Genomic DNA, 22,584 nt, shown 5'->3' with positions numbered 1-22,584 from the left:
ACCAATCCCCCAGCAATTTTGGTGGCTCTTCAGCATAAAGATTGATAGCAAGCTCTGACACAAAAGGTATTAAACATCCTATACCATGGTTACTGTCAAAGGCAAAAAAAAAAAAAAAAAAAAAAGACATTTTCCTTATTATTTGAGGCCTGTCCAAACACTTTGTGCCACGCGGTAGAACATTTTAGTGATAACACTGATATTTATTACTCGCATTGTGCAAACAGTCAAGAGCCACGGTCAAAGGCTGGATGCTCAAACACGATCTCAGCCCCAGAATGCTTACAATCTCAACTGCAGGGGTTACTCTAAAAATAAGCAGATATATCAAAGGGAAAGGAGATAAGCAATTCGCTCAGCAATGGCAACAGGGCAGGACAACCACCTCTGGGAAGGAGGGTGGCATGGGCGTGATGGCCGTCACTAGCTGGTGGTGGAGTGGGTGCCCCTCTGTCCCCAGTGTGTGGGGCAAGTGGGTAGATGGCTGCCCCGGGATCTGCAGGTGAGCATTTTTTGGAGAGATCGAGCTCGTCAGGACATCTTCCCACCCATCACTATAAGGATGTGAGAGTGGAGGTGGAGTAAATATGGACAGAAGTTTCTGTTACTTACCCATCACGCCACAAGAGAAGAGGGTAGGTCCTTGACTCATCTTTGGAGTGTGCTGCAAACAACCAGAGAAACTATTCACTTCTCGCAGACTCAACCAGGGCACCAGAAATCACCCCGCCTCCAGCCTTGGCAAAGCCGCAGGGCACCTGGCAGGGAGGAGAGCCTCGGGCACCCGCAGCGGTCCCGTTTCGGCAGGGACCAGGGGACGGACCCACTCATCTTCCCTCAATGAAATCAAACTTAATTAAAAGCTGCACAGAGCCAGTGTCAAGGCCCGAGCTGGCAGATCACGGGTCCTGCATCTAATCCTTATCCCCAGGAATAGCTCCAGCGAGGTGCCCAGCCCGAGGACCCAAAACACCGGCGAAACTAAACTGGGAGCTGCAATTCAACAGTAACTCTGGACTGGGCAAGAAACAGCAGCAGTGGTATCTGAACCCCATCCAAACCCATCAATGCCTCCTGTCTAGGTACAAAGCAGCTATTTGGGTTTTTTAAAACCATAGAGCGTGTTTCTAAGGCAAGGCGTCCTCACGCCAGCCCTTCCAGGGAGTCTGCGTTCGGATTGTACTGATTTGCACTAAAAATAGGGAAAAACGCCACTGTATGAGTACAAAGTAATCCTGAATGCTTTTTATGCTCTTTTTTTTCCCCAAGAATTTTCCTCTTGACAGCGTAGAAGAAATCATCAGACTTCTAAAAATGGGCATGGACAGTTTTATATACAATAAATCACTATGTCATCTGCAGCTACATGCCATTTCAGCTATGTCTGCAAAAACACGCTTTCATACTAATTGTTCTTTCATTATCCCCCAAAATATCCATATTCTGCTTCTGAAGTGTCTCTCCTGGCAACACCATCCCATCTGACCAAGGCATTACATCATCTGAGGGAAGCACCAGCATGACCTCCCCGTTCATCTGTGCTGCCATAGCTGCGTTTTAACTGGCGTTAGGCCACTACATCTGCACCTTCTCTCCTGACCCACGTTTTACACGTTGCCTGCTCACATAATGATCATCATCATCGTCATAATAATGTACCAAATGCTGGCACCTGGCTGTACAGAGCCATCCAACAAAAGGATCCCACTTCATATACAAAATATCGTAAATATTGAACGCAGAGGGATGTGGAGGCAGAAAACAATGAGGTGGTGCAGATGCGGAGAAGGTAAATAAGGGTTAGTCACCTTCTTTGGAGCACACGCCACTTTTCTAGATGAAGTAAGGATATTTCTTATCTGTCAAGCCCCACCTTAGGAAGGGGCAAGTAGAATTAATCAGGAGACAGGGAGGACAAGCAGCTGCATCCAAAGCGGAGCAGCAATGGAAGTGGGACAAGCCCCAGAGAAGGCAGCCATGGCGCCAGTGCACATGTGTGTGGTAGCCCCAGAGACCAGTTACCACCTGCAAATGCAGGAGGGAAAGGAACATCTTTAGGTGACATATGTCCCACATGGAGTATAATTGCCATTCTGTAAGAGTTTTGCCTCAACACCAAATTTGGAACTGAACCAAACGAGCCCATCGGGTGTTGGCAGGTGGTGCTGCCCCACTGCTCAGACATTTATTTCCTTTAGGTTTTGCTTTTCGGCCTTTCCCACGGAGCCAAAGAAAAGCTCTTGCTTTCTTTGGGGCACCAGCCTTCTTGGGAACACCTGCCCCAATTTAACAGCCCAGAAAACCCAGCAAGTCAACTTGTGCATCCAGGACTACCACGGCACGGCTGACCCAGCCCCAGAGCCACGGGAGGCACTCGGCAAACACACGAGGGCAAAGTTTCGCATTACAGCTCTGCCCCTCCGCTGCCTGCCATCGGACCGCCCGGGTGCCCATCCCTGCCCGCAGCGGCAGAAGAAACTACTTCTCATCTGCCTCTCTGCGGCAAGTTCCCCTCCACCTGCCCTGCACACCTCCTGGGGCACGGCCGGCATCGGATGCTCGGGCTCCCCCCTCACTGCCCCAAACAGCAGCCACAGGAGATGCTGCCTTCCCAGAACAAGCCAACAGTATAAAGGAAGGATATTTTTCTAATGTATCAATATCCTTCCTTCCCAAATTTCAACCTTTTAAGGCAGGATTTAATACTGCCTCTGGCTTGCTTGGCTTTTCCTCCACCACCAGGGCAGCCTGTCTTCTCCCCAGCACGCTGCGCTATCTGCCTGGAAAGCCCAGCCGGACAGTTTGTCATCCTCAAACTTAGGAATTTATATTTCTTTTATGCCCAAAATGCCCATTTATGGCTAATCCTGCCAGATGCTTCCTGCTGTGTTCCTGCACACTCTTATCTGAGACTCTCAGCACACCCTGCGAGGAACAGCCTTTTGCTCTAATTTCTTCTTGGACTACGACCATCTCTCCTGAAGGACAGAGGAGCAAACGTCCATGTCCAGCCTTGCTCTGGGCTTTCTCAGATGGCTCTCCATCACCCCACACCTCCTCCTCCTGTCCCTGCTCCCCACCCTCGCTTGCTCCGACATTGTCCCCAGACAACCCGTCACCCCTCACTGGCCACTACTGTTGGTCCACTCAGCTCCACGGCCTCGCTCGCTCCTTGTACCATCGTTTAGTTTGTTTGCTGCCCCTGAATTTTTGGGGTTTTTTTTGTTGCCTGCTCATTCGGCATGGTTGGATTTGCCTCTCTCCAGGCTGCCAGCGAGACTGTTAAGTACCACAGCGCTGCCCTTCGCCATCTCCCACTTAATCCCGCTCCCCGCTTGCTCATCCTCCTGATAATGATGAGCATCTGTTCGCTGCTGGTGAAGCAACTTCTCGCCTGTGTTATTCACAGCGTTGATTTTATTTTCTTCTATTGTTTATCCCATTGCACGCTTACCAAAATCCAATATGCAAAAGCCACAGCACTCCAATCATTTACTAATCACCTGGTCCTCAGATATTAATGCAGCTCAGTAAAAATCAGTGCCATAAACCATCTAAAGATCCAGCCCTGAAGCACAACAAAAACCTTATTACAAAGCTACGGAAAAGCTCTCAGCAGCAAAGTTTCGAACAAAGAGTTCACAAAGCTTACCAGCTCAGTCCTGCATGTTATGGAGTCAGCACCTTTGTTTTCCCGAGTTTTGGTTAAGATCATCACCATGGTAATGCAGTCCTGCCTCGGAGTCCATCAGGGTCCAGGCGAAGGGTGCTGGCAGCCGCGGTCTGGTGAAGCTCCTCTTTCAGTCCATGTTCCCCCGGGAAAGGCTCGGCCCCGCCGGCTCCTCGGGGGATGCGCAGGAACAGCCTCCGAGCGTGGAAAACTCCCTGCACGCACACAGAGAGAGGAACAGCTTTAAGGGATCACCTGGGGGGACGGTGGGATGGAGAGTGGATGCGCTGGGCAAGGGGTGAGCGCTGCCCAAAAAACACCCTGACGGTGGTTACTCCAGGGGAGTATTTATTTTAGACTCTTAAATACTGTTGGTGTTCCTCTGCACCCCCTCAGCGCAGAGGTGTTTCATGGGACAGGCACTCGCACGAGGTGTTGGAAGCACGTAAGGCACACAAGGAAATCCAGAGGGGCAGAAATGTTTCAGGCAAATAAATAAATAAAATTTCCTCTGAATTCTCCCTTTGAAAAAGGAAACTCTCATCCCCTCTACCGAAGATACCAAGACTTTGAAAAATGGGCTCATTAAAACCCCAGGGCTGATCTCACAGAAGCCTTTGCCCCCCAGACCAACTGGGAGCAGATGTCCAACAGAAAAAGCTGCTCCAGCATCATTAAGGCTGTGAAATCCCCTGGATGCCCCTGTCGCACTCCAGTTACTCCCCGATTCCCAACCCATGAAGAGCCCTTTGAGGAAAAAACAAGGCCAAGAGTTGCTTGCCAAGGAGAGAGCTCCCTGCCCTGAAATCCTAGCGGCCACACCATGCCTCTTGATCCTTACCTATTTCTTCGGTAGCTTTAGGTAGGAAAAGCTAAAGGCTGCACAACGAGGAGCACCTATTAAAAAATGAACTGCAAGCCAGGCTCATACGGCACCGCCCAGACTTGACCACGAGCTTTGCCTCACCTCCTGGCATCCTCTCCGATAAACTTACTCCAGTGTAAAAGCAGACAGATTGCAATTCAAATCTGATTATAGAAATTAGTGTTTTCCCCAAATCACTCCCCTAATCCTGTTTTGCTGTTTCATTGCCTTAAAGCAAACAACCAAAACCACCACTTGCACGATCTGAAGAGCATAAAACACTGATCTAGTAACATGCAGTCAAAACCCAACTGCAGTACTCAAGGACAACATTTGAGAATATGCCATGAAGTATTAAACCTCATTATAAACCGATATGGCTTCTCTTCCCAGCCCGTAAATCATCTTTTCTGTGTCTACTTGGATTAGAGCTTGAGACGGTGTTGTGAGTAGCTCATTTGAAGGCCAGCTGGCTGGTAAAGAAAAATCACCTTCTATTATTTTGTGAGGACAAAGTTCATCCAGAGTGCAAAGCCAGGATTGGGAATCAATACATTTTCTCAAGATTTACTGTTCCCAAGGGCACCTGCTACAGTCTCCAGCTTCTTACGGGAGATCGGTGGGCTTATAAGACACAATTTACTGGTAGCTTCATCACAAACCTCTGGGCAACCCAATGACCAAATGGAGACCGTCAAACAGAAAAGTAAAGCATTTCAGACCGCCAAAATGACACACCACTGGTGAGCCCAAATCATGTATTTATACTATGGATAGCCTGGGTTTGTGTGAGGAGAGCCCCGGATGGGGCGGCTGGAGGACCAGCTGACTAACACAGAGATGTGCCCCCATCACCGCGCGGCTGCAAACCCGCTGGTGATCCTGGAGGCAGCTCAGACACCTCTGTTACAGCACACGGACCCCCAAGGTTATGCTCAGGAGCCGCCCCCAGGCCTGCGCTGGGGCCAGCTTGGCGACATCAAGTTGTTTTCCAGGAGCAAGCAGAAAGAGTCACTGGACGGTCATTAATTGGCTCCATGGGAGTTTTACATTCCTGCATTTTGATGGTCCTTGCATCAAGTATATTGGTAAGCAGCAAAACCTAGAGGTCCTGTTCAGGAGGGACAGCTGCTTACACCAGGCTCGGAACAAACACAGGGCGAAGGGACGCTCCCCAAAAAGGGCTGCACCTAACAGGGAACAGACAGGGACAAGCGAAAGACGCATGGAAGCAAGGACCAAATAACATGGAAACAGCAACACAGGGGAAAATGAGCAATGCCAGTGGTAAGCTCGCTGCTGAAGCCTCCAATGTTTCACACACAGCAAGACCCCCAACACCAGTACGGGGCCCCCAACAGCACAACGTGGCAGCTGCACAGCACCCCATCTCCTTTTCCTTCTCCTGAGTGCTCTCCCTGCAACCCTAGCTCCACCAGCTACCACGGTTGAGCCGCTGACCGAGGACAGGGAGCAGGGCAGCGGCTGCCCTCACCCATGTCTGAGCCGGCTGCCAGAATAGAGCTCCCATTCTCCAAGGAAAATCCCCAAGGAAAAATCCCCCCCTGCCAAACTTGCGGGGCCAGCACCCCCCCCAGGGACCGGTGTGCCCACAGCAGCCCAGCAGACAAGAGGTGCTTAGACCCCAGTGCGTGCCTCTGAGCCAGGGATGCTGAGCCAGGTTTAAACCCCCTGCTACGGGTGAGGAGCAGGGGACCCTTTGGGAGGCTCCAGCCTTTCCCCAGCGCTGGGCAAACGCCCGGAGCAGAGCTGGCAGTGCCCTCTTGCTCCCCTGCACCATACCACAGCTAGCTACGGCTATACCAGAGACACCTTAGTCATCCAAAGTTAACAGATGGACCCCTCACATCAAAACTGCCTTCTGGTTTTTCACAGAGCAGCACCTTTCTCTTTTCTTCTTCCCCCGTTAGCCGATTTTTGACGCTGAATGAACATTTTTGCATCCTGTCCCACCTCCTCTACCAAAATTCTCTTCCCAGCCCGCTCATCTCCCTGCGAACATCTGTACTAAACACACCATCCCACAGGACAACAGATCAGTATTATGGCAGACTAAACTGGAGGCAGAGAAAGCAATGCCAAAGCCAAGTCCCCCGAGCACCTGGGGATGGGGACTAAAACCACTTGGGGTTTGTATTTTTATCCCCCACAATCTCAGTTGTCCCTGATCCTGATGCACAGATAGGAATGCTCGCCGTGGGGCCGGACTCCCTGCGTTTGGGAGGACGTCGGGCCCATCACTGGCGTGGCGGCAGCATGGGAAGCAAAGATCAAAAAAGCATTCAGAGCAGCATGAAAGCAGTTAAGCCCAGTTCCTCATTAACAGGGTATGATTTCTTCATGAATAATTATCTTTCCCTAAGGTAATGGTTAACGTTGCTGCAGCAGACTCCTATACACACCCAGGCGTGCGGCAGCGTACAAGTACAGGCAGACGCTCCCTGCCCGAGCCGGACGGGCTGCAGCGCACAACATCTCACACCACCCCTCTCCCTGCTCCACTGCATCTCCTGCAATTAACACAACCCTAACGATAATGCAGCAAACTGTGAGCAAGCTGGTAGTTAACACCACCCAACGTCGGGTGGTCCCAGGTGTACTTTTAGGTCTGGGCTCTTTTGTTTTAACCACCGCTTGGTTGGGTTTTGAACTCATCCCACCGAGAAACTGCAACAAAAAAGAAAACTTCCCAGTGAAACGTGATCTTTGGCTCCCCATCCTGCTTCACCAGGCTCCTGACGCACGGCATGACCCAGCACGGTCCTGCCCCATCACGTCCTACCAATGCAAACAAGTGCTGTGGGACAGAAACGCTTCTGCAGACCCAGGATGGGCTCCCTACTGACTCTGAGGAGGAAACTACCGTGTATTTATAGACTGGAGGCTTTCACACACACACACGCTAATAAAAAGATACTCCTCGGGGACCATTCATTATTTTAAGAAATGTATTTCCTCGTTTGCAATCAGATAAAGGAACTATCTTCATCGCTCTGTCGAGGTTAAGTTTAGAGCCGGGCCACGGCCGCTGGGATGGACACGATCCCCTGAGCTGTACACAGCACTCACGAGCAGCACTAGTGCATGGAAACCCCCAGCTTTTAGCAAACTACATTTTTTCCATGGGTATTGCTTCAAAATACAGACTGAGCGGAAGCCTCTGTGATCTTTGCAGTTGCAGAGGTGGAAAGAGGCTTCTCTTAAGAGCTGTTTTCTAGACAGTATCACAGCAACCGAGCGTTGGGTTGGAAAAAAATTACGCTGCAAAAGTCAGATGATCCGACTTTCACCCACAGGCTCGAAAGGTAACACTTGTGAACAGATGAGCTCCTTACAAGATACCAGCGAGGAGCACAGCCCTAGAGCTGCTCACGGGGGGGCAAAGAGCCCTTCCCTGCAGGGAGGGCCCACTCCCCGCCCCACGAGTGGTGCTGCCGCAGCGGACTCCAAGCACCACGCAGCCGCCGAGTCACAGCCGTACCCCGTTTGCCTGCTCCACTGAAATGTATGGAAAAGAGCTCGGGATTTAGCAAACTGTCTGTCGGATGCTCTGCCACGCCTGGAGGGAGCCTGAACAGCAACCAGTATCGCACACCAGTACACCTGACCCCCAGCAGCACTCTTCGTGAAGACAACTGAGGACCAGCATCGCACAGATTTCCACTCGCTGTGGGACCACCACCCTCTGTACGGAAAACATTCAACCCCCCTCCAGCTCAAATAATCCATCTCCAGACACAAGCACTGACATAAAACCTATTTACAGGCAGAAAGGGCACACGGGAACGAGGAGCCGGAGCCGTATTTTGCATACTGATACACCTTGCGAGCAGCACAGCGGGATCGCTCTCGGAATATAAATCACCCACCCCTGCTGAATTTTTAATGCTGCTCAAAGCCTTCAGTGAAAAAGCCACGACCTGTGCAGGACCCCAATTCCTACCCCACGTCCCAGCACGGTTCGCTGTGCCTGAAGAAATACTCAGGCATCTTTTAGACTGCACAGAAAGTTTTCTTAAACCCCTGCAAGAAGAAAAAGGGAAGCATTTCTGACCTTTCCTTTCTGATGAAACTGAGAGCTGCCCGTCCCTTTCTGGGTGGAGGATTCCCAGTCATTTCCAAATCCCTCCCAAAGTCTGTGAAAGATGAGGAAGGACAAACACCCAAGCCCAGCCTTCCTCCTTGGCGTAGCTGCAGACTTGGCTCTACCACCATCAGCAGCGTCATTCCAAAACGCTACGGTGCAACCAAGAGCATGCTTTGGCTCAGCAAAAAAACATTCCCATTGCCACACCATGAACTCTGGCTGTACGGCTCCGGAGAGCCAACGCTGATGCCACACCAAAGCACAAGGTGCTTCGGGAGGCAAGGCTGGAGCAAGCCAAGTCTCCCAGCTCAGTGCATCGTCCAGCAGCCGCTGCCCCAAGGTTTATCCTAGGGCAGGAGGGTGCAGTGACACGAGTTCAGAAGTTGCAAATGCCACCAAGGGAGCAGCGAATACGAGCAAGTACAGACACAGCAGTTTGACACAAACAGCTCTCTGAGAGGAAAAGCAGTCAACGCAGATTTGGCACTGGAAAACACCAACCTCACCTCCGCCGAGCAGAAAACAACGGGCTGAGTGAAGAGCCGCCGCGATCACCGAGTTTATTTAACACAGTTTAGACCCACACGTCTGAAGAACTAAACACAAGCCCTCCGGGCCAAACTCTGAGCATGTTTCTAAGACTTAACCGCCCTCCCCCTCTCACTAATTAAAGAGAAATTCCCCTCCCGTTATGCAGATCTCAATTTCTCCACGCAGCCAGAACACTGCGGAACCCAAGGTACACCACAGCCAGTCAGCCCCCCCTCCAAACGCTGCAGGTGACTTACTAGGAATTTGGGGAAATAGCCAAAACTGATTACTGCGATTGAAAATTCTGGGGTTTAAGACTTTCTACAGAGCATCACACTGCAATTTTTATCCAAAGGGGAAAAAAAAAATAAATCACGGTCCCCTCCCCATCCTTCGTCTTCTTAGGAGGGATTTGGGGCTACACTGAACCTCCTCGAGGCACAGCCTGTCTCACCATCAGTGCTTTGGACAACGCCAAGAGGTACATCTTCAATTTGTTAATTGATTGTGTTATAAATTTGGAAAAAATCCTCGAAGACTATCGTTTGCACGTGGCTAAGTGTGGGCTCATTTCCTCACTCGGGCAATAATTTGCCTTCTGCAGCAGGGCTGAGAGGTGCTCAGCTCTGGTCAGCTTGCTCCCCTTGCTTGAGCACTCTTCCACATCATCAGTGAATATTGATTTTATTTATGGGGTAAAAAGCTACAATAAATGTAAAAGATGCCATTCAGGGCCTGAGAAGAAGTCTTTACACTCTGAAAAAGCCCCCTGGGTTAGTCCTGAGTAAACAGGATCATGAGTCAGCACACGTGCCTTCAAACGACAAAATTTCCACGGATGCAGTCGCGTCAGGATCGTCCCCCGGGACTTGGTCAGGAGGAAGGAGCTGCCCCAGGCTGCCCAGCCTTTGGAGCAGAAAGGCTGGAGCACTGCCCTGTCTCGCCCTGAGCCTGCAGTCACCTCCTCCTGCTCCACAGGGTCTTCCTCAGCTCCTGGAAGGGCAAGCACGGTGCTGGCAAGAGGCAGGAGAAGGGCTCCGGCGCAGGAGACCACGTGTCCTGCACGGTGCTCCCCTCCTACCTGGCAAGGAATTGGGCTCGCCACATGCTCCAGGTACTCAGAAATTACCGGCCAAAGAAAAGGAATAAAGAAATGTCCTCCTCTGCCTCCTCCTGGCAGCTAGACCAGACTTTTCCAGGGCTAACAAGATAAAGACACGCTTTCAGCATTAGTAAGTAAGAGACTTGCCTACACTTAATGTTTTTAACGGCCGGCATAGCACGGGGCAAAGCAGCAACGGGTTGTGTTTAAGAAGAACATCGCTCTGTAGGTCTGCACAGCTTCGAGAACCACACATCACCTCGTGGCTTACGGCCAACAGCTTCACGCAGGAATGGAGGTTCTCACCAACGCAGCCCAGCACTCGCATGCGCCGCAGAGCTGCCGGCACAGGACAACCCAGACGGAGCCAACCTCTACAGCCACGCTAACAAAATCCACAGCCAGAAGGAGACCGAGGTTTACCGCAACAGCACCCGTCTCGATGGGCCGCGTTATGAACAGAAAATATCATGTGCAGCCACCATGGATGGCCACATGCAACCTGGCTTATGGAGGTCTGAGATTAACCCTCATTATCAGGAACAACAGATGTACCGAGGTCCTGCCCACAACCATAAATTAATTACTAACCAAACAGAAATCCATCATTTCAATCTGATCCCTGGCTCCAAGTGCCTGGGCATTACCTCAACCTGACACCAAAGACACACAAGTCAGAGGGGCTCAGCACCCTGAGCTCCAAACCACATGTCCAAACACCCCCAGCCTCTAAGGAGAGCCTGAAGTCCAGCCTCATATCCAGACCTACGTGTTTGGGTTGGACCTCGTCTGCAGGCAAGCTCTCACTGAAAAGAAATAAGAGCAATTAAGGAAAATTACACACCATCTAGTTGAGTAAAACACATCAGGTTTATTGCCCCCGTGCTCTTATGGAATAGGAGTGGCAGGGGAAAGACTCCCTTACACACGAGTGGCGAACAGGGACTGAAAGGACAGGGTAGGGGCAGAGGCGCTTTGTCTCAACATCTTAGCTCGAGGAAAACGGTGCGGGCAGTGACTTTGCCTTTTCCTCCCTGGCAACTGAAAAGGAAAAGAAGAGAGCAAAATTAGTCATTGCAAAACTGCAACCGGCAAGCGAGCGGTACGAACGAGGAGACTGCTGGTCTCCAGCGGGAAGGTGACGTGCAAAGTGACTACACAGGACCCAGCTCGCTGCACGAACACTCACGCACGGTAGTCAAACACAAGAGCGTACACATTTGGAGCACTAACATGCAGCCTTCAATATCTCTTGGTTGTACATTCAGCCTGCACATGAATTTTCGTGGAGGACCAGCATCAGACCTTCAAAGGGATCCCTCCTTAGCCAGCCACGTGCACAGGCTGAGGAACCGCTCCAGCGAGAGAGGGCATCCCCAGCACATTGCTCTGCCATGGAGGAACGTGTGGCCAGCTTAGCCCAGACCTGCTGTGGCAGAGCTCAGCCCCACCAGCCCAAGATCCTCCTCCCCCCAGCAGGACTGGCCCCACGGGAGCCCCACAGGAACGCAGCCCTCCCAGCAGCCACGCTGCCTTAAGGATAGGCACCGCCAATATTTCTGCACAGCACCGTGTGGGCCGTGCAGGCATATCCTACAGGACCCTCTTAGTCCCAACGACCGTAGAACTGGCACATTCTCTTTAAATAAACCCGTAATCATTGCCTATACCACTCATTAGGGGACTGCTTTTAATTGTGAGTAATATTTCCAAGGAATATTGCATATATTGGACCAAGGGTTGTCTTTGGAGAAGAGCAGCGGCAATGCAGCCTGCTGGTCCAATGAACCATCTCACCTTTCTGCTTTTCTTTTTTTCCCCAATTGTGAGATTTATTACAAGAATTTGCAATGGTCTATGAGACACTGTGAGTGTTGGCCACGCTCCCAAAAGCTGAGGAATTGCTGAATTGAGAATTGCTTTGGCTGCTTAATCTCAACAACTAGGGATGCTGAACAAGCCAGCAGAGTCCAGGTTTACTTTTAATTACCGCTTGGAGTGTGCTGCTCTAGTAAACAGACACAAAAAACAATTCTTGTTTCTTCCTTATATTCTTTTTCCATATACAACCCGAAATGTCTGAGACTGAGACAGTAAACATAGCCCCACCATGCCATTTTTTTACAGACTCACTTCTCAAGCACAAACAATTTTAAATAGCACAAACCCATCTTAATAACTACCTCTAACACAACATCCACTTACTTACAGCCAGATAATAATGCTCTGAGGGTCAGGGGGGCTTCTTGGCCAGCCCAGGCTCTTGGGGTCTCTGCGAGAAGCATGTCAGTGCTGCAATGCTGACTGTAACACTTTCTACTCATCAGTGACCACAAAAAACCCCACCACATGGACCAAGAATGAGCAAGTTCTGGGACATCTCGCAGTGTAATTGAGGAAAGCTTGCCAAGTGCCAGAACACCATCATCGCCCTCAGAACAGATTTGGATACTGCTTGCAAGTCAGATATCTCCCTTTTATCGAGGCTGAGCTGGAAAAATCAGTAGAGGCTGACAGCCCCTAAAGAAGCAGCTGAATTTAAAGCAGGGAAATACTGGATGCATGCATCGACTGCCAGACTTCACATCATCTCCTACCACTTCCCCTTTAGGAATAAACACGCAGTGATTGCAGAGCCCTCACGTGAAGCCCAGCAACATGATCACTTAGGACCTTCCAAAAATTGAAATTATCAACCTGGACTAGGCAGGCCACATTTTAAGAGTTTCGAATGCTTTCAGCAGACAGTCTCTGTGCACACATGCCCACCGTCGCCTGCAAACCCTACGACTCCACTGTTTGCATTAGACCACAGTACTTCAGCTCTTGGGCAATCTCTGGGGTTTCATTCCTCAGCTGAGAAATAGCTTTCAAAGAGCTCCTCGGCTCCTGAAAGACGAACCTAGAGCCTTTATTAATCCTCCTAGCAACCGAAAGGCACATTTCCCTGCTGTTTGTCCATTCGTTGCCATCAACATTAGCAAGAGGAAGGTATGGCCACGGAGGGAGGGAACGAGTCCTCTGGGGCTGGGAAACCTTTGCCCACGCTGCCACCTCCATCTCCCCAGCACACTGGGAATAAATTTCCAAGCCCTGCATCTTCCATAAATCTCTTTAACGAATGAGGAGCCAAACATCTGTGAGTTGTCTGAATTAGCGTGAATTTGGCAGACTGAACAGCAAACTTGTATCGCCCTGCAGCCTTCAAATTTCTTGTTTTCCTCGGGTTCATTAAATACATAACAATCTGTTACCAGAAGACGGTTCCTACGTGCACAGGCTGCCAAGGAGCCGGTTTTGATAGCCCTGGTGGAGATGGGGAAATGGGTTGAGGAGGAAAGGGGGACTCTTCCTAATGCAGCAGGGCAAGGAGAAGACGGGCTGCACCCACCCTGCCTCCTCCAGCAACCGCCCACCATGTGGCAAAGGCCGTCTCTGACACGTAAACTCGATGTAGCCAAAGCCGGAGGTGATTTTTGGAAGCTTAAGGGGAACAGAGCTTACGAGCGTGGCACAAGCAGGGGAAGGTGCCTTCAAAAGCCAAGGATGTCCTGCAGCAGCATCCCAACTGGGATGACCACGCCGCATCCAGATGGAGAAACCAGGCTCTGCAAGGGTTATTCACACCTGCGAGCAGAGCCCTGGGCACAAAGAATCCCTGATACTTAGGGAAATCGAGGATTTCCCACTGTTGCTGGGCAAGCCTGGCAGCACGGGGCCCAGCACGCAGCGAAGGCATTTCAACACCAAGCCACGGGCAGAATGGTCTAACGCTGTGATGGGGAACAGCACTGGAGGCTTCACCTTCCCTCAAAGGAAGTCTTTCGCTACGAGGAAGAAGTCAAAGCAAACACCCACTCACCGTGTTTACCCATTTAAATCAAAGCCAAAGCAGCACCGAAACGCGCCCGACAGCATTTCCACAGAGTCATTCATTGAGAGTCTGAACTCGGGTTTCAGCTGGCGTTTTTAATATCGCAGGGAGACGCTTGCGAGGCTGGAATAATATAGATTCTGTTGCTATAATGCACTCCGAGCTCCTGCGAGGTGTCAGCAGCACGTAGAGCCCAAACCTCCTGTAGGTTTGGCTCCTTCGGGGGCTCCCCGAGGGCTGGGCAGTGAAATGTTCCCCCCCCCCCCGCCTCCATGCCACTGTGAGCCTGGGGTACAGCTCCAGGGAGCTGGCTGTCGTTGCCCCAAAGCAAGGTGCCCCACCAGGCGATTGCTCAGCTGGAGAGTTAATGCCCACAGGAGACAATTTTCCCAGGGTTGGGATGCTTCACCCCCTGGAGGTGCCCAATTTCCACGCAGCTAGAGTGGGATGAGCCCCACTACAGTTTGGCACACATAAAAAGTTCAGACTTTGCAGTCTGTCTCGGAGATGAGGGGAAAAAAGGAAAAAAAAAAAGTGGAAATTAAAACAGTCCCTGCTTTTATTTGGGCTGGCAGAAACACCATCCTGCTCAGCCTTCCTTGAGCTCATTTATGACAGTGTGAACATGCAGAAAAAGGTGAAAAAAAAAAATCTCTACATTTTCCACCCCAAGAGTCTCCATTTCTGGACACTCTCCATACATCCCTCTTCCTCCCATCCCACAGGCAAAAATCAGGAGGAGAAACAGATTCCTCAGTGCTGTGGAAATGGGAAGCCCAAAGAACAGAGCGTTTGGCCCCAGCACCAGCACAGCATGAACCACAAACCCCCCCTCCCGAAATGACATCCCGAGGAGAACTGACCTAAATGCTGCATCCCAGCCCAGCTCCAAAGCTGCCAGCAGGCTATCAGGAAAGGAACTGCGCCAGGTATTTTGTCAGTGCCCAGTACAAACAAGGCAGCAAAATTGTCCACCTTCATCACATGGAAAAATACGTATCAACTTGCTACACTAATAAGTGGAGGAATTAATGAATCCTAGAATTTGTAAGTCGTTATGAAGTCCCTAAAATAACAACACAACCTTAAAATGCATGAGACCGCAAGCTAAACATCAGGCTCTGTTAGAAAACAAGATACAGGGGTTTTTCTAGACATTAAGGACAACAAGAAGACCCACTGACAACGTTGCTCTGCAGTCAGGCAGAACAGCAGGAACGTCAGTCACGATGCAGAAAAGGGAGAAATGGTCAATATATACTTTAACACTGTCCTAAGGAGAAAGTAAAACGATACAGTCACGTTTGTCAGGAGTAACCTGGGATGATATTAAGCAGCAGGCACTAAATATAGATCTTTCTTAAACAACAGCTCCAAATAATTTACACCTTCAGCTTCTAGAAGATCGTGCCATAAAGCCTTCTGAACGATCACCGCCGATGCTCCCAGAGGACGGGCGCAAGCCAGCCTGGTAAACGCGATGGTCCCGAGAAAACGAGCCCTGCAAGGCTCAGGTTTCAGCCCAAGGACGGAGAGGGAGGAAGCACAATTAACAACGCCGAGAAAAGAGCTCTCGTCTCACTTCACGTCCTTGTGCCAGTAAAAGGGAGCGCTGGTCAAGCAGGCTTGATTAAAGCACAGAGAAACGGATGACAGTTATCAACAACTATTTAATAGAGACAGCTCAAACAGACCTGCAAATAAACTGGCAATACGGGCTTCAACAGAAACTAGACTTTCACCTTATGCCATATAATATTTCTGGCAGTAACTGGGAAGGGAACAGGACAATCAGTGCTGTGCCAGTGACTCGAGACTAGCAAAGTGCTAAATACAGAGAAGAACAGCTTGACAATACAGAATGGAGAGGAGCAATCAGCAGTTTATAACTGAGATGTTCAGATACATTTAAAAAAAATAAATTGCTTAAAAGACACTCACCTCGGAGGCGAGGGCGCATCCCCAGGCTCCTGCACCATGCAGCGGATTATCAAGGCACGTGGGCTGGATACATTTGGGGATCTCCAGAAAAGACAGTATTGCCTCTGTGCTCTGCACTCCACAACCGCTACGGGCATCGGGAACCTTCTGCCACGTCTGATTAAGGTCTGGAGAAGACCCCAGGAGTAACTTGAAGGGACTTGAAGACATGGGTACAGTGCAAGACTGGGGGAACATGGAGCAGTAACTGCTCAGGAACAACCTGGCCACCTTCAGAGAGGGAAGGAGGTCCCGAGCAGGTCCTTCGGATGGAGCAGACGTGCAGTATAACACCACCCAGCACTGCGGGAAGTTGAAACTACAGATTCAGAGCAAGGGCGAAGTGCAATTTTTTCCTGAACAGCACAGACAATAACCATTGCAATAAGTTACCAGCACAATAAATGACACCGGTAGGTTTTCAGTCCTCACTACCTCTTTATCTTCGCACTGGCTTTTCTAAAAGACATGCTCCAGCAAGAATGAATTGGGAAAATGACTACAACTGGTGATACCCAGAGCAGTCTCCAGGAGCACAGCTCTCCTGCCTCACCGCCCTACGCCTCGAGCGAGCTCTTGAACCCCCGTGCCCAGCAGCCCCCGTGTCCCAGCACGGTCTGCAAGGGTGGCTTGTGCAAGGACCAGGAGGGAGGGCTGACAAACCAGCCCCTCTGCAGCCTGACTGGGCTCTTGTTTCAGCTCTAACACGGCTCTTTTTTAACCTGCCACCTTCTCGGTGTATCGTGAGGGCGTGCAAGAGGCTGGCACAGGGAGGGCATCAACAGCGCAATCCATCACACCGGAGAGTTGGAATTGTATTTTTTTTTTTTTAATTAAGTTTAAAATACTTAATAATTCACCCGAAACATCCATGGGAAAAGTAATATTTTACCAACAACCATATGCAACTGAAAACATGGCTGATAGCTTCATTTAGAAACTATCTGTAACTGTGAATCTTCATTAACCACAACACTTTCGCTCTGAGAAGTACCATCCATCGCACTGTATTTCAATTATAACACAACTGATAGTCCAATAAAGAGAGAATCTTTTTCTGAATTAACAGAGGGGCTACAAAACCAAATGTGGGTATTTTTAATGCTTTCTGTATCTTCACAATTGTAACGGATCGTCAGCGTTGACAAACAATTGTAGCTTTTGGCATCTGTTTAGTAGTATCAAAAACTTGTCCTTTCAAGAATATTACACAATATTCATTTGTCATGGGTGAGACAAAAAAAAAGGATGTGATAACGGGGTTAATGATATATATACTTGAAGTAATTTTATAGCATCAACAACTATTACCCAGCACACCAGGAGGCTATTTTCAGTAACATTAAGGTAAGCACACAAATACACAAAAATCAGAGTCACTGTGACTTTCTCACATCACTTGAAACAAGAAATTGCTACTGCCACCTTGCTTAACTGCGCTGCTAGGCTGTCCTAACCACAGACAAGATTAGTTGTCATCATTAATGCCATTTTCCTTCCCTAACATTTCCCAACGGGGCAGAGTAGCAATGACAGTGGTTGTACAAGTGGTGCAGCTGAGGCAGAGGAGCACGAAGGCTTGTCTCACGTCACTGCAAGAGTCATCATGGGGAAAAGGACAAAACAGAATTTTCTTAAATGCAAGTAAGCACATAACATGCTTTCACTCATCCCTGAGGAGACCCTGAATTTAGGAGCAGGATGAGCGGTGCACCTCTCAAGCCCCACAGTCCAGACTGGCCGCTGAGACCACAGCAAGCTGCTGGTGCACCTCGACAGCAGCATCATTCTGCTCCACGACCCTCAAGCCCCGCTCCTCCTCTGACACTGGAGGGGTTTGTGGTCCTTCCTTTCGAGGGCTGGTATTGAGCTGAGAGGGAAAGCAGGTTTTCCAGCTGCCGGATCGAAGTTTGCCAGATTTCCTTTTTTTTTTTTTTTTTTTTTTTTTAACCAAACCCTAGGAGATGTAATGATACATAAGCACAAAACGGCCACAAAGTAAAACTCTTCTTTCGCTACGGTCCCACACCTACCACACAGTGCAAGCCCCACACTTTGGCTGCTGAAAGCAAAAGCTATGGCCAAGATCCACAAATACAGGGAATGATACAGCCCAAGGGGTGCTTCAAATGGACTACAGAGGAGTGACACCAATGATGCTGCTACATTTAATCCTCTAAAAGCAAAAACCATGACCAAGTCTCCCTCGGGGTTTTTTTTTTTTTTTTTTTAGCAGGGCGTATAGAAACTCAATGCACCAGAACCGATTTTTCACACTCACTCAACCAGTCCTTAAGCTATTACTCAAAGATGGTGATTACGGAGCCAAACTCATACATGTACCCCCCACCTGCCCGTGGGGACCCACAGCCTGTGGTGCTGGGAGCAGCCATGCTTCATGCAGGCTTTGGTGCTCCTCCAGGACACAGTTTCCTCCTTCTGTGCGTCTCAACAGAAACTTCTAACACATCAAATCTTATTTATCTTCCACAGCACGTCAGATGCACAAGATGTGATACCTTACATATCAAACGTCATAGGCTTCTAACTCGTGGATCAACCACCTGAAGCCAGGAGAAATTCTGGCTGTCGATTAATTGCATGATGACACTTCTTAATTTTCAATACCTACTTTACCTGCTGACGACCAAACGCTCACGCCTCCACAGCTCATGCTGTCAGAGCTCACACCAGCTCGGCAGGGCTTCAGGAATCAGCTCTTGCCTGGGAATTTTTGTCTGTCTAAAAGCAGCCAACTTGTAAAAGTTTGGAAAAACAAAACGGCCCGAGGATCTGCTCTCCGGCTCGCTGTACCAGAGTGAGTTCTGCATTGCTGCTCTAAGTAAATAGCTGGGTCGCGGGCAGCGACTGCGGACACATAGCGTGACCTTGGAAAAGTCCTTTTCCATCATTATAACACAGGGATACTTGAGCGCAGAACCAGAGCTCCAGGGCTCAGGTCTGCCACGGCCCCAATCGCTTTCGAGGAATTTATGGAAGGTCTCATCTCCAAAGAGAGCGGTGGCGCTCACGCCGTGCTACGCCCGGGTCGGTGGGGAGCGGGCTCGGGCAGGGAGGGTTCCCCAGGGGGGAGCAGCTCGACAGGCTTCATGACCCCGCAGGCTCAGAGGCACAGAGGAGGAGTATGGTGGAAAATTCCCTTCTCTTCGCCCGATGAGTTTATATTTAGCTCTCTGGAGAGCAGACGTGCTGGAGGAGCTGTTGTTTTGGCGATATTTTTGCACGGCCCCGCAGGGACCCCTGCAAGGCGAACCGCGGCGTGCCGGGGGAGGCTGCCAAGAAACGGCTATCACCGCCTCGCTCCACCACCACGTCGGACCAGACACGTGAGACTGCCGATAGTCACAGCCCTCCGCTACCCGTCAGACCTCCTTTTTCTTGTTCTGTTTCCCCCGAGTCAGCAGCCTTGCTTCCTCTTCCTCCTCCTCCCCATTTTGGGAGAGAAAGGAGCAAAAAAACGTCAGCCACGAAGACAGCTTGACTGAGGAGCTACAGAGGAGCAACCTCCCCGGCTCCTCTCCTGGCCTGGTCCCCCCACGGCCGTGGGAATAACATGTGGGCTTGTCTTTCTGGAGGTATTTTCAACTATTTCAACCCTAGTTTTGGTGAGGGCAGACCTGATGGCAAAGGCTCTGCTTTCCCTCTCCCTCCCCTGGGTCGCGGGAAGGAGAATTGACCCCTCCGGGCAGAGCTCTCCCAAGAGCCATGAGCATCGCTGGCACCTCACCCTGCCCCAGCCCGCTGGTCCAAAGTCTGCTCTGCCACAGATTAATGTTCATTAGGCCTATTTCCCAGCAAAAGCGTTCCACAAACCACGCGATAAGGGCGGGGGAAGGGAACAAAACCAAAATCAGCCCTTTCGCCCTAGGGTGCCCTCTTTCCTACCTGAGATTTTACAAGGAAAGCACAGACTACCTTCATCCCGATGAGGATCAAGAAAAGAAACTCTATACAGCACTACAAAAAACAAAGAAAAGGGAAGAACAGCCTCAAACCACAAAGCTGTCACTCGAGAAATCCGAAGTTGACCAGTAATAATAAAACGGACAAATTGGATAAGCCTTGTTTCCCTCCATTCCCCTCCAGGACATGGTCCATTGGGCCTGTTCTACACAGAAATACAGGTGTTCTGGCAAAAAGCTGTATTTCTCGTTCTACTTACACCTTTGCTGAAAGTGAAGCAAGCCCTTGATACTAAAAAAAAATTAATTACATATAATTAACTGAAGTGGATTTGGGATTTATATTGGTGTATGTTTACTATTTGCATGTGCGCATATTTATGCACATGTATTTATTTATGCAGGTATCCGTAACCGAAAATTAGCCCACATCGGTGCTGGCTCTGTCCCACAGTCTGCTTAATCTCCATATAGAAGAACCTGGATCTTACCCACATAAATCAATTATCTACCGAATCGATTGGCCCCGATTTTACATGCAAAGTTCTGCATTTGACAGCCTGAGCTCTTACTGATCTTCCTCCTGAAGGCCATCTGCTTTCTATAACTGAAGCGGTTCTTGGAGTCCTTGGCCCTGCGCAGAGCTGGAAGTCGCCAAAGTTTCCCTCCCTCCTCTGGGTTTAACCTGGGAGTGAGAAAGTCTGGATCCAGGGATTCAGCTGCAAAACCGCCGGCACGCATGGCTGTGCTCCACGGGGCCGTGCTCGGCAGGGCATCCTTCTCTTCTTTGGAGTGGAGAGAAGGAAACAATCCCACGGCGGGTTGTTTCGATTGGGTTTTTCTGGTCGGGTTTTTCCCCTCCAACCTTTGAAAGCAGAGAGGCTGTGTCCTTCTCTAAGTGCCTCAGCACGGGGTGAACAGCCCTTAACCCTGCACCCCTGAGCCCAGCTGCACCAGAGGTGGGTCTAACATAACACATCTACCATGACCACAAGCACCCTCGGGCTCCAGAGGACTTTTAAAAACGATTAAATCAATCAGAAGCTCTCTTCAAACCTACAATGAGCCACGACAGGTAAGGACAGAGCAAACCGCTCTGAAACTCAAGGTTTTTTACCATCACTCTAATTAATCTGTTTCATGACCCACCCCAAATATTTTCTCTAGAAACATTATCTACATCGTTTCGGGGTTTCTTTATTTCTATTTCCATCCCTCAGCCAAGCCCTGGTAAATATTTCTGCCCGCCTCAGAGGCAGGCCAAGGGAATCTGCGCTTTGCGATCCGAGGGAATGCAGCCGCAGCCTCCCGCGCTCGGAGACATCCGATATTGGCGAGAGGCAGGCAGAGATGCTCACAGCCCTCCGTGTTTTTACAGTATTATCGCATGACACTGCTACCTCTGCAATTTGCAAGTAGTTTTTAATCTGTCAAAACAGACTTTTATTATCGTTTGAGGATTCGAAAGGAAAATATGCACATCTGGTTTCAATCGCAAACTGAAGTTTGGTCTATCAGCCTATTTCATAACAAATTACGCTTACTTCTTACTCCAGAGGATTTCCTACGGAGGAGATGCGCTGCCAAGGTACACCAGCGCCTGCGGAGACCGCACGGCACAGAGACGGCGGCACTACCCAGTGACAGGCGCCGCGCCGCTGCAAACTCCCTCTCTCTGTCAAGTAAACTAAAATTATTGAGGAGAAACCCCTTATTCATTAAGTCTTTGCGTACAGCTATACGTGAAATCTTCACGTCCCGTACAATTTGAACAACCTGACGTCACTGAATGGACAAACAAGACTTACAGACTTTCGAGGACAACTCGGTTGCCAGGGCTCTTTCCACAGCAAGGAGCTGCAGCCATGAGGGTGCCCCGGGGGGGCCACAGACCTGCACCCCTCCCTCACACCATCAGCTACTCCACATGTGCCAGGTGTGAAAACCACAGTAGGGCACTGCAAGGAGGTGGGCGAGGGGCCCGGGACGGACTGGAAGGCATCTCTGCAGCGATGCTCAACCACATCCACTGCTCCCCTGGGCTGCGACACGCCCCCGTCAGACCCCGAGCCTGGGGAGTTGTGTCCCGAGCTCGCCGACATCCAAGTTTCAGCCCCGTTAAACATCGCTCTCGGCCCGCAGAAAGGAAAGCACGTGTTGATCCATTCGGAGGAAGAAATGACAGAGGAAAAGGCAGAGCAAGCGGCGGAGGAGAGGCAAGCTCGCTCCCAGCACGCTAAACTTCGCAGAGGCGACCTTCCCTCCCCCAGGCACGCCGGCCAGGCGACGTGAGCTCGTCCCGAAACGCTTTTCTGCTGCGGCCAAACGCTCAGCATCCCCGCACCCAGCCCGCCCCGCTCCCCGGGCACACGCCAGGAGCCATCCCCGCTGCACACCTCGCTCCCTCGGGCCGCTCCAAGCCGCTCCTCCGCGGCCGAACCGCGCAGGACCGGGGGGTGTCCGCCCTCAACGCACCCCCCACCCCCTCCGTTCTCTCCTCCCCCCCCCCCCCCCCAACGGCGACCTGCGCT

The 22,584-nt window shown here is 50.4% G+C and overlaps 1 protein-coding gene across 1 annotated transcript in view; it reads right to left on the bottom strand.

Annotated features, from left to right (window-relative positions):
* The window catches only part of FAM53B (family with sequence similarity 53 member B), a 31,910-nt gene extending 28,189 nt beyond the window's left edge, over positions 1-3,721 (bottom strand). The window contains exons 1-2 of the mRNA XM_086467082.1: positions 3,653-3,721; positions 613-664 (exon numbers count right to left, since the gene is read on the bottom strand). Coding sequence (XP_086323208.1) covers positions 613-664; positions 3,653-3,721 — 121 coding nt within the window. The remainder of the gene's footprint in view (positions 1-612; positions 665-3,652) is intronic.
* Between the last annotated feature and the right edge of the window lie 18,863 nt (positions 3,722-22,584).

Source organism: Leptosomus discolor, chromosome 6, assembly GCF_034619465.1.
Source record: "Leptosomus discolor isolate bLepDis1 chromosome 6, bLepDis1.hap2, whole genome shotgun sequence".
Lineage (NCBI taxonomy): Eukaryota > Metazoa > Chordata > Aves > Leptosomiformes > Leptosomidae > Leptosomus > Leptosomus discolor.
Note: the sequence above shows the minus strand (reverse complement) of the source record. Positions and strands in the feature narration are given on the sequence as shown.